General features: G+C 34.9%; 1 protein-coding gene across 4 annotated transcripts in view; it reads left to right on the forward strand.

Annotated features, from left to right (window-relative positions):
• CEP120 (centrosomal protein 120) overlaps positions 1 to 10543 on the forward strand; it is an 80811-nt gene extending 70268 nt beyond the window's left edge. For all 4 annotated transcript variants that reach the window (XM_023197146.1, XM_023197141.1, XM_023197148.1 and 1 more), the window contains 2 exons: positions 4097 to 4242; positions 8695 to 10543. In XM_023197146.1, the coding sequence (XP_023052914.1) occupies positions 4097 to 4242; positions 8695 to 8929 (381 nt within the window). In that variant the 3' untranslated portion in view covers positions 8930 to 10543. The remainder of the gene's footprint in view (positions 1 to 4096; positions 4243 to 8694) is intronic.
• The last annotated feature ends 2177 nt before the right edge of the window (positions 10544 to 12720 follow it).

Consider the following 12720-nt stretch of genomic DNA (forward strand, 5'->3'; position numbering starts at 1 on the left):
GAGACCACAGTAAAATTAGAAAATATTTTGAACTGAAAAATAGTGCACATAAAACACATCAAAGTGTGGGATTTAGTGAAAGCTGTGCTTAGAGGGAAATGTATAACCGCAGTTGTGTTTAGAAAATAAGACAAGAATAAATTTGTTCTCTAAATATTCCTTTCAAAAACTCAGTAGAAGAACAAGAAAGTAAAGTGGAAGCAAGGAAATAAGATGAATAGAAATTAATGAAATGAGGGGAAAAGTACAATAAAAATCAATAAAGCCAAAAGTCATATCTTTGAAAGGACCCCTCTACTCCCCCTTAGCAAGTATTCAAGGACAAAAAGAATAGACAGTAACTATCCATATCAGGAATTGAAAAAAGAGACAAGACTACAGATGTCAGCCATTTACAGAGATAAGAGGATAGTATGAACAATTTCATGTGAATTTGAAAAAAGAACTTCCAAAACGGATACACCAAGAAACAGAAAATAGAAATAGTCTTATAGCTATTAGAGAAATTGAATCTGTAATAAAAAACCTGCCCACAAAGAAGGCTCCAGACCCATATGTCTTCACACTTGAATTTTAGTGAACATTTTAGGAAGAAATAACACTAATCTTACACAAAGATTTTAGAAAATGGGAAGTGAAAATGCTTCTCACCTTTTTAAAATGAGACTAGCATAACCTTGATCCTAAAAGCCTACAAGGACAAAATTAATTGGCCAGTCTTTTAAAACATTAAAGATAACAAGTTTAAGGTATTAAACTTGTAAGCATTACAGCGAAGTTTATTTATTAGGCAAATGCAAGGTTGGTTATTTACCACATTCAAAGAGTAAAGGAGAAAAAAATACCAATAGCTGCAGAAAAAGTCATATTCCTTAACAAACTAAGACTAGACAGTAAATTTGTTAATCTAGTAGAGTTTTTACATAAAGCCTACAAAAAACATTCTTAAAATAATGAAACTTTCCTCAGATCAGAAATGAGAGAAACATTCCCTCTATTACCATTTCTTTTCAACATTGTATTAGAGGTGTTCTTGCCAGTGTAATAGGGCAAGAAAAAGAAATAGTGTGTCATTTGGAAGGGAGAAAGTAAAACTACCTGTATTTGCAGATAACACAGATGTATTTAGAAAGCTAAAAAGTATCTAAAATGACCTATTAGGAATAAGTGAGTTTAGCAAGTTTGCTGGAAACAAAGTCAATATGTAAAAATCAATGTTATTTGTCTACTAGAGTAATTAGGAAATGAAAATTGTAAAGCTCTACCATTTACAGTAGCATCTAAAATCAAATATCTAGCAGTACAATCAAAGAAATATGTTAGTCTTAGCATATAGAGGACTGTTAACTATTATTAAAAGTTAAGACCTACATCATTAGGTAAACCCTTTCATTGATTAAAAATCAATATTTTAAAGACACTGGTTTTGGCCAAATTGATCTGTGGATTCAATATAATCATAATAAAATCTCAGCAGGTTTTTTTTAGCCTTAGAAATTGAAATTTATATGAAAATGTAAGAGCCAAGAATAGCTAAAATCATTTTGAAGAATAGCCAAAGGTAGAAGAACTTACACTATCATATATTAACACATTGTTACAAGAGTTGAAGTAATTAAAACAGTGTCGTGTTAATGCAAGAATAAATAGATCAGAGCATCCAGAAACAAAAACATACATATATGGATGGAGGTGATATGTGACAAGTGGTAGTAACTGCCAAGCAACAAGAGAAGAGGTGTTTTTCAGCAAATGTTGCTAGGTCAGTTTGAGCTCTATATGGGAAAAAGTGAAACTTCAGGAGGGTAACATAAAAGAATATCTAACAGACGGAGACAGGCAAAAAATGTCTTAAATAGGAAAGAGCACTAACCAAAAAGGAATAAACAGAAAAATCTGAACTATGTTAAAATCAAGGACTTCTCTTTTATTAAAAACAACATTAAAGGAGTGAAAAGACAGGCCAAAGACTACTGGGAAATGGTTGTAATTTATGTAATTGACAAAGGACTTATCCAATATTTATAAGCATCAATAACAGAAGATGGACAACCAGGTAAAGTACCAAAAACTTAAATAGGAACTTTATAAACAAAGATACCTAAATGTCATAAAACTATTAAAATGTGTTCAACCTCACTGGTCTTTAAATAGTGCAAGATAAAATCACAATGATATTCTGCTACGTAACCTATCAAATGGCTAAAATGAAAAAAAAAATGACACCACCCAGGGCTGGCAAGAATATAAAGCACTGGAATGCTCAAGTGGAAGTATGAATTGATATGACTACTTGCAAACTGTTTGGAAATACAGCTTGAACATCCCTAATCCGAAATGCTTCAAAATCTGAACTTTTTGAGCCCTGACAGGATGCCACAAGTGGAAAATTCTACGCCTGACCTTATGTGACAGTTCACACAGAAGTGTGTAAAACATTGTGTAAAATTACTTTCAGGCTGTGTATACAAGGTGTATGTGAAACATAAATGAATTTCATGTTTAGACAGTCCCATCCCCAAGGTATCTCGTTATGTATATGCAAATATTTTCAAAATCAAAACACTTATGGCCCCAAGCATTTCAGATAAGGGATACTAAAACCTGTATTTACTAAGGCTGTTCTAATTCTTACATCCTCTGACCACGCAATTTGAAGCCTATGTATATATCCAGTAGGAATGCATACAAGTGTGTTCCAAAAGACATGTATAAAATCTTCACGTCAGCATTATTTATAATTCAAAACTGGAAACTGCCCAGTGTCTTTCAGCAGTGAATGAATAAATTGTATATTCATTCAGTGGAATGCTGTATAATAATGTAAATGATTAACTACATAGAACAATGAGTCTCAAAAGCAATGTTAAATGAAAGAACCCTGACACAAATACGTACTGTACAGATTCTGTATTAAGTTCAAAACTTATTTGTGTTGTTAAAATTAGGGTAGTAGTTATCGTTGGGAAAGGGTGAATGGTTAGTGACTGGGAGGAGACACAGATTTCCGGGATTCTGGCAGTCTGATCTCCGGATGGTGAGTATGTGAGTGGTCTACTTTGTGAAAATATATCAAAATGTATCTTGTCATTTGGCAGTTTTCTGTTTCATTACAATTCAATAAATACTTTAAAAAATAGTTAACAGAAACCTATTGACCCAGCTTTCCCACTTGGGGATTTTGTCCTAAACAAAAGAAAATGACTTAAGGATTCCTGAGCTAACCTGTGTGATAGATGACAGGGTGTCCTATTACAGCATTGTTTGTAGTAACAAAAGTGTCTGTTATTGAGAAAGTGGTTGAATAAGTCATGGAATATGCATTATGTGGAATGTTACTCATTTATTTTAAGACTTTATCTGTTGACTTGAAGAATTGTTAAACTTTTTTCAAAATGCAAACTAGAATGTATTGTTTTCATTTTTGTTTAAAAACATATGTGCATAGGTTTTTGTATGAGTCTGGAAAACAGAGTGGAAAGGCATATTTACTGACGTAGGAGTGGAATTAGTGATTTGTACAGGGACAGTTACTGAATTTTTCTAGGTGCATCTTTGTATAATGGTTTTCTCAGATGCTGCTCTTACCACCAGTCTTTTGGCAGTTCATTGTGTTGACAGTTCATTGTATTGACAGCTGCCTCTTTCTTGCCTTCAACATCTATTGTCCTGTGATAGTCAGCTAATATCAATCACTGATTGAAGGATTATGACTTATAGTAAAAGAGAAGTAATAGAGTGTTTAGAGAAAACTTACCTGGGTATTTTCTGGATAATATATAACTCATAAAATTAGCAGTGCAAGGGTGGGCACACACCTTGGGCCCAGGTACTCCTACTTGGGCCCAGAGGCCGAAGCAGGAGGATTGCTTGAACCTAGTAGTCTGTGGCTTTAGTGTGCTTCATTGCTCCTGTGACTAGCCAGTGCACTCCAGCCTGGGCAACACAGTGAGATTCTGTTCTTAAAAAAAAAGAATTGGCAGTGTGTGGCTATATCATGGGTGTTGTCAAATAGGATTATAATCACAAGTCAAAGTCATATGAAATATTTGTTCCTAATATTAAGGATATGGCTTGTTTCTTTGTTTCTTTCAAGAGGGAACAAGAAAGTCAAATGGCTCGTCTTAAAAAACAGCAGGAAGAATTGGAACAGATGAGACTACGTTACCTGGCTGCTGAGGAAAAAGATACAGTAAAAACCGAGCGACAAGAATTGTTGGATATAAGAAATGAATTGAACAGGTATAATAACGAAAAGAGTGTTTCTTTCAAAAACCAAAGTTTGGTTCAGGGAAGGTACAACTTCAGGTCTCTCAAGGATAAAGTAGATCGTATATAAAAATATAGAAAATGTGACAGACATATACAATAGAAAATCCATGCCAGCTGAGTACTGTGGCTCATTCGTGTAATCCTGGCGCTTTTAGTGGATGGTGGGAGGATCGTTTGAGCCCAGGAGTTCTGGGCTTCAGTGAGCTGTGATCATGCCACACTGCACTCCAGCTTGAGTGACAGAGTGAGGCCTTGTGTCAAATTTAAAAAGAAAAGAAAATCTATGCCAAAGACTATTAAACCTTTTTTTTTTTTTTTTTTTTTTTTTTTTTTTTTTTTTTGCTATGAATACAGCTGTGGAAGTCCATTCAGCTCTTGTGTTTCCATTTATAGCATTACTACTTTAAAATTTATTTTTGTGTAGTGATTTCAGGATTATTGCTACTATTGAACTGAGTCTTGACTTACATAAAGTATAAGAAATTTCAAATTTAGTTATATTATTAATATCTGTAACAATAGCTCTTAATGAGCCCTTACTTTGTGCCAGGAACCGTTTTAAATGTCTTGTATTGCCCAGCTCTTTTTTTTTTTTTTAAATCTTCAAAGCTACTTTGTGAGGAAGATATTTTCACCATTTTTGAGATGAAGAGATTGAAGATTAAAGACAGAGCTTAAACACATTATTCAAGGTCATGTAGCTAGTAAATCATGGAGCCAGAGTTCAAATATGATTCCAGAGATTGCATTTTTAACTACTATGCTACACTAGGCTTCTCTGTAGTGCTGTGTTCATCTTAATCACAACTTCAACGGTGTTTCATGTTAGAAAAGTAATCACTAGGAAGCAGCATAAAAATGAGTTCTAGTTTTTTTGGAGGGTAGTTTTGGGGGAAGACTTTGGCTTAGTCTATCAAGGGTCTAGTATATTTTTGTTTGAGCAAAGTGCAGTTTTAGTTAACTTGGACTGGTTAAAAAATATACCATACACTGGGTAGATTAAACAGAAGTTTATTTTCTCACAGTGCTAGAGGCTAGAAGTCAAAGATCATGGTGCCAGTGTGGTTGGTTTTAGAGGGCCACCTTCTCGCTGTGTCCTCTCTCTGGTGTCTCTTCTTAGGAGAGCACTAATCCTATGATGAGAGTTCACCCTCCTGGCTTCATCTAAACCTGATTATCTCCCAAAGGTCCATCTCCAAATACCATCACATTGGAGGTTAGGGGTTCAACATCTGAATTTGGCAGGGACACAGTTCAGAGCATACACATTACATTTAACACAGTATCTTATTATATCTCCATGTATGAAGTGGAGAAAAATGTATTCACTATATTAAGTGGGTTCCTAGCTGAATTAAATAATTGTATTTAAAAGATAATTGAAGAAATACCAGTTGTAAAAGGTCAGCTCCAAGTACCATGCTTAACAGGGTTCAATCTGTGGTACTTTTATTCTCATTTATTCAGGATATATTTATTTGGTATCTACCATGTTGTAGACTTTGAAGATATTACAACTTAATGAATTATAATATCCTTGCCTTCCAAAATTTTGCTGTCATATATAGCACTTTCTTGGTTCCAGTTTAGCAAATATATGTTTAGCTCCTGCTGTTTGCTAAGCACTGATTTGGTGGGTTAAAGATATCCATGTTGCCTATCAAATCTGTAGATCATACACAATCTTACTAATGCCTTAATAAATTAGGATTCTGAGAAAACTGAAACCAATAAGATTAAATATATTAGAGACAAAAGCAGAGTCCTCTGTATAAGCTACAAGAAAAATCAGTTAAGTGATAGATAAGACATAAAACAGTTGATATGTAGAAGCCTACGAGAACTTCTGTGGCCACTAATAATGGTGTGATTTGGCTACCGAAGAGTCAGTAGAGTTAGGGTCATTCATAGAAGTAGTGTTCATTTTCAGTACTGGTAAATCACCTCTGGGGTGTTCTTACCACTATGCAGCACACTTTAAGGGAAATTAGCTACCTAGAGAGCTTCCAGTGGAATGTGACCAGGACAGTAAGGGGCAATATATCATGCCATCCAAGAAGTGGTTAAGAGAGTGAGGGATATTGAACTTGGAGAACTCTTGGGCAAAGTGGTAGGTAACTGTTTTCACATATCTGGAGAGCTACCATATTAAGAAGAAGTAAGTAGGCTTCTCCTCTTAGGCAATATCATAGGCAATTATTGAAAATATAAAGAGGCATACCGAGTTCAATATAAGAAGGAACTTTCTAAGTTAGAGCAGTTCTACGAAGTAATATGTTCCTAGTGGCAGGGAGTGTGCTTGTAGAGTCCAGAATAGCAGTTGTCAGGAATGTTCTAAAAGTTTTCTTTCTGAACATCAGGTTTCTTCAGCCATCAGGTTCTAAAATTCTTTTGTGATCATGACTGATAATTGCATTTTAGCAAAGATTTGGTAGAGATGATCTATCAGTTGTGCAAAAATTGCATTTGTCCCATATGCATAGACAGATGATGCACAGAAGGGAAATGGTTAAACTTTCTGGTACATAGTTTGGCACTGTGTGCATTAATTAACCTAGAGGACCCTATCCTCCAAGGCAGCTATAAGAGTTAGCGTAGGGGAAACGACGATTCAGAAATCTGCCCTTCCTTATCCACATGAATCACTCAAATTCCATGGAAAGACTTGGTACCAGTGTCTCACTAACCACTCCATTTCCCACCCAGGTCCCAGAGTACAGTGCCCTGCACTGTTCAGGCTTTTTGTTTTAGAATAGATAAAGACATTTGGTATCCTTCTTGGACTGTAGTTTCCTTTTTTGTGTGAGGAATTATAGGAGTTTCATGTTTCAGAGGGTCATCTGAACAAATGAAAGTGTGTTCTGCCAACAGTCACGTACCCTCTGGGGCCATCCTGGTCTGTGAGAGCAGGACTTGTTCCTCACTGCTGCTTTCTCCCTCTCCCTCATCCTGTGTGTAAATTTAGAAATAGACTTAGTCTTCAGAGGAAATAAGCCACGGAAAAGCCAGTCTCAAAGGGAGGAACTTAGATGCAACTGCTTTGTCTTACAATCAAGACAAAATATCGGAATTGTTGCAAATTAAAATACTTTTGTAGCCACTAATATAGAAAAATATAAAATTGTATCTTTTTTTTTTTTTGAGACAGAGTTTTACTCTTGTTGCCCTGGCTGGAGTGCAATGGCTGATCTTGGCTCAACATATTCCATATCCAAACTTAGTGTTATTATCACTTAGTAAGTAGGCCAGGTACAGTGGCTCACACCTGTAATCCCAGCACTTTGGGAGGCCGAGGCAAGTGGATTACTTGAGCCCAGGAGTTTGAGACTAGCCTGGAAAACATACTGAAATGCCGTCTCTACAAAACTATATATATATATATAAAACACACACACACAAAAATTAGCTGGGCGTGGTGGCATGGCCTATAGTCCCAGCTACTCGGGAGGCTGAGGTGGGCAGATCCATTGAGCCCAGGAGGTCAAGGCTGCAGTGAGCTGTGATCGCACCGCTGCACTCCAGCCTGGGCGACAGAGTAAGACCTTGTCTCAAACAAACAAAATATACTAAGTATTATTATTACTGCTCCATTTTCAAGACAGTTTGACCAACAGTGTTCTGTTGGAAATACCCAAATCGCAGGTCAGCATCTACTCTCCTTTTCTCATCCCCAAATGAGATTATAACAAACATAACTTGAAGATACCCATACAAAACCTTAACATGCATATGCCCTTTGAACCACACATACATACAGAATTTCACTTTCTACAAATAATTAGAGATACGACTCCATAATAGGGAATTTTCTTGGTTCACTTCTGTATCCCCAAAACTTGTTTGGCACAAATAAATGTTTGTTGAATGAATTTTTAAAAATATGTTCAAAACAGCAACAACAAAGGTTTAAAAACGAGCAACCTAAAGATCAATAATAAAGGATGACTAAATGATGATACCCCAAATGATGGAATATTATAAAACAATTTAGAAGAACATTTAATGATATTAAAAAATCACTATATAAATGAGAAAAGTAGTATACAGAATTGCATATGTAGTATCATTAAGTTTTTCAAGATATACGTATTTTAAGTACATATATGCATTTTTTAAACTTGAAAATACAGAAAAATGTTACTCAAACTGGGATCACATTACAGATGATATTTTTTTCTTCTTTACATAGCTCCAAAATATCTAGTTTTCATGTATTTTGTAATTAGAAAAGCAAGTATTGTTTTTAAAGTTGCCTTTTATAAATGTGCAGACTGTTGACTAGCCAAGTGGAACATTGTTTTTGTTTTCTTCCTGAAAATATTACTGAAACCTCATTTTACCATTGAATCATTTTGTTTTTAAATAGTGATGTTAAGAAAACCAACACAGTTGCTAGAGTGGCATTTGTTCTTGACTTCTCAGGTTAAGGCAACAAGAGCAAAAACAATACCAGGATTCCAGAGAGATTGCAAGTGGAAAAAAGGATGGTCCCCATGGCAGTGTATTGGAAGAAGGCTTGGATGATTATTTGACTCGCCTAATAGAAGAAAGGGATACTTTGATGAGAACGGGTGTGTATAATCACGAGGATCGAATAATAAGTGAACTCGACCGACAGATCAGAGAGATTTTGGCAAAAAGCAATGCCAGTAATTAATAACATTTGGAAAAGCTTTATAGAGACTCTAAGTCTAAATTTTAATTTCTTTGTAAAACCTTCAAAAGTGAGGAAAATGGATGTTTTAAAATGGTATTTTCAATTTTTTATAAGCAAAATTTTGTATGTTACTGTATAGTATTTATTTGATCTTATTTACTTTATGCTACCTCTCCCACACTGGTTTTATTTGTAATTTGCATTTTATATACTCATTTTAAATGACTTTTCAGTGTTTCTCATAGTTTATAATCTGATGGCTAACTTTCAAAACAGCTTTTCACTAAGTTAATTGTAGGAGAAATGACTGCGGTAATTTCCAGTTCTATAATATTTCATGTTGAGCCAAAAGAATATATCTTGCACTTTAAAAATGCTGCGTCCTATTCCATTTGAATGTAAATTCTTAAAAGTTGAAACCAGTTGTAACCAGTTTAACTCATTTTAGATGACCTTTTTTTCTTAACTTATAATATTTGCAAGTGACAAGTTTGAAAACAAAGCAAGATCAGTGCAGAGAAGCCATATGACATGTTGGGTGACAAATTGGTCATTTATTTAAATAAAGTTAATAGAGATTAAATTTGTTTCAAGAGCTATTGAATTTTCAAATTCTCAGTGTACTTATAACTTTTAAGAACATGAAGTATTAGCTTAATATAGTTTTCTCTGTTGGTTTCTTCCTCAAGTTTGCATTGTTTTATTTTGTTAAAATTAGAGATTTGTTTTTATTTTCCAGTTATAGTAATACTAGCTGTCAGCTTAAACCCTCTGTAATAGAACATGGAAACAGACACATAAAGACATTAGCTGAAAAAATAGAATGAAAATCAACTATTTTTTACTCCCCCTAATTTCAATCAATCTTTTTCAAAGTGCACGAGATTCAGTCATTGAATTTATTCAGTGCCATGTCTGTATAAACTCTAAGAGTTCCTTTATATCATATTCTTCAGAGCCAACATTTGTCCTCAAAGCAACGCTTCCCACCTCCTTTTACAGAGTACTGAAAAAGTTTTAGCAAAGTCACAGATTAGGTTGAATTTCAAAATATATGTACTTTAAAAAGTTCTGATTTCCAAATGTAATTAAGTATATACTTTAGGAAGTTACCAATAACTTCCATCAAAGCAGAGTAGGATATATGGTAACATTAATTTTCTGTCATTTTAAATGAGATGTATTTCTTATTAGGGAAATTAAAGTCCCTATGCTTTTATTTTTTTCCTTATTAACAGAGCATTAATCTTCTAAAAAATAACCCAGCAGTAAATAATAAATTACTGAATGAGAGGATAATGAATCTGTGAATCATAGCAGGAATTTGCAATATTAATTATGATTAGCTATTTTTCTCTCATTGATTTTTGTGCCACTTGAATGGAACAGAAGTATGCCTTTTGTTTTGAAAGGTCTGGGGTAAAATGCTGTGACTGTTTACTGCAATTGCATTGTGTGTTGCCTGAGACTGCTTTCAAACACTAGAGGGGGCCTCTGATTTAGAGAAACAAAAAGGACTTTTCTAAAATGGATGTGTAGTTTATTTTGCCTTCTGTAAAGCTCTTTTGGCTATTGTAATTTAACAAATAAAATCATAATTGTGTGCATCTCTGAGTTCTTGAGCAGCTTGAGTTCTTTTTTTTTCTAAACAGAGTTGGCAAAGTGTTTGGGTTTTCCTATTTCAAATGACTGTCTTTTTTTCTCAAGTGTTTACATACTATTTTTGTCTTACAACTAGGGGAGTCTGAAATCTTAACTCTCTTTTGTAGTCCTTTTAGCAATCACCATTCCATTTGTAAGTGGCATCGAGTGTTTTTACACTGATTTTGCCTAGGAGTTAATGAGTATGACCACAGTAGATAAATCAGGGAGTGGGTGCAGGCATGGGTGGGTGAATAAGTTTCCAATAACAGGAAAACATCAAATATTTTAAGGTGAAATCAGATTTACCTTTAAAATTTCTGTGGTTTTTTTCATGGAAAAAGTCTAGTTTCCATGTTTAATGCAGGCATGTACTGCATAGGAGGGGTGTTTAATGTCTACCAGGTATATCTAATACCATATCTGTATAAACATGGGAGTTCCCTTGCAGATAAATCCTAGTAATTTCTATCTGTACCTGAATTCCTATTGCTTCAGGCATATGTGGGAGTTTGAATGTGGTTTAAGGATGTATTAGGGCCTCTGCTGACGGGGAGACAGTCTCGTCTGACCCGATGATTTTCTCCTCTGCTTCCTGTCCAGATGCTGCCCAACCTGAATCTGAGTTCACAGATTGCCCCAGCATATATTGCCTGTTTGCAGCCACTTCAGAATGGACCGACCTGTTTTTTACAGTCTGTAGGAAGGGCCCTCTGGTAGCTATTTATGGACTTAAAAGATGTGTTCTCACTACCTTTTTGTCTAACTTGATTGAATACCTAAATTTTTTATTTTTTAAATTGATATAATTCACACACCATAAAATCACCATTTTAAAGTATACAGTTCAGTGTTTGATATAGTCACAAGGTTGTACAACTGTCACCACTATTTTATACGTTTTTATCACCCCAAAAAGAAACCCCTGTACCCATTAGCAGTCACTCCTCATTCCCTTCTATCCCACCCCTAACAACCACTAATCTTTTGGTCTCTTTGTATTTGCCTATTCCCGGCATTTCATATAATGGAATCCCAAATTGGATATTGAAAATAGAAAATATTAGAAAACCTAAACCATCACTAGTTTCTATATGTTTTATCGGATGTTGAATTAAATGATACAGAGATTCAGAAGACCAACATAAGGGCATAATATTCATCATCATATTCATCCATTGGGAAAAGAGTTCAACTTTTCTTCTATCTATCACCTCTAAAGCACTGACCAAATACAACAGTGAAAAGTGGATAATGTTCTAGCAATTCTGATACTGAAAATGGGGTTATTGACACATATCAGTATCTCATCAAAATTGCACACACTTCCATGCTTTTCAGAGTTTGGGGATAAATGAAGCAGTGTCAACCAGAATGTGAGGTCTGCGAGGGCAGCGACCAGGTCTGTCTTAGTTTCTTCCAGAACTAAAAGAGTGCCGGCCATATGTAGGCACTCAGATAATATTTGCTAAATTCATAAAGAAATAAAAAGATTGTGTATGGTCTACCTGTCAAAATAGATGTAAAAAAATTTGACGGCTGAAATGCAGGGGAAAATAGGACCCCATGGCCTCACTGACAGGTTTATGAACTTGTGGTCTGACTGCCTAGGCCCTGTAGAAGTGGAGGAGTTCTGTTTGTTGAATTGTTTTTTGCTTAAAAAAAAAAAAGTTTGCTTTAAATTCATAGATGTAGAAAGTAGACTAGTGGTTACCAGGGGCTGAAAGGAACTAGGGGAAAAGAGGAAACGGGAATTACTGTTCAATAGGATCAGAGTTTCTGTGTGGGATGGTGGAAAAGTTCTGGATTATGGATAATGGAAATAGTTGCACACATTGTGAATAATTCCACTGAATAGTACACTTAAAAATAAGATGGTACATTTTATGTTCTATATATTTTACCACAATTTAAAAGTTTGCTTCAAACTGTGCCTCAAATCTGCCTACCCAGTGTTCTCATGCTGAAAGTTTTCTGCACAAGAGTCGCTTGTCAAGTCATTTCTGAAGATAACATCTTGTCATTCTTTGATTGTAGAAATGGATCAAAGATGCTTCCCTGAATGTTTATAGCACCTTTACCAAAATCTGAAATGAGTGAAAACTAATGGCTACATTTAAATCCTGAGTTCTAAAGATAAGTTCGAGACT

This window comes from Piliocolobus tephrosceles, chromosome 4 (assembly GCF_002776525.5).
Source record: "Piliocolobus tephrosceles isolate RC106 chromosome 4, ASM277652v3, whole genome shotgun sequence".
NCBI classification, from domain to species: Eukaryota; Metazoa; Chordata; class Mammalia; order Primates; family Cercopithecidae; genus Piliocolobus; species Piliocolobus tephrosceles.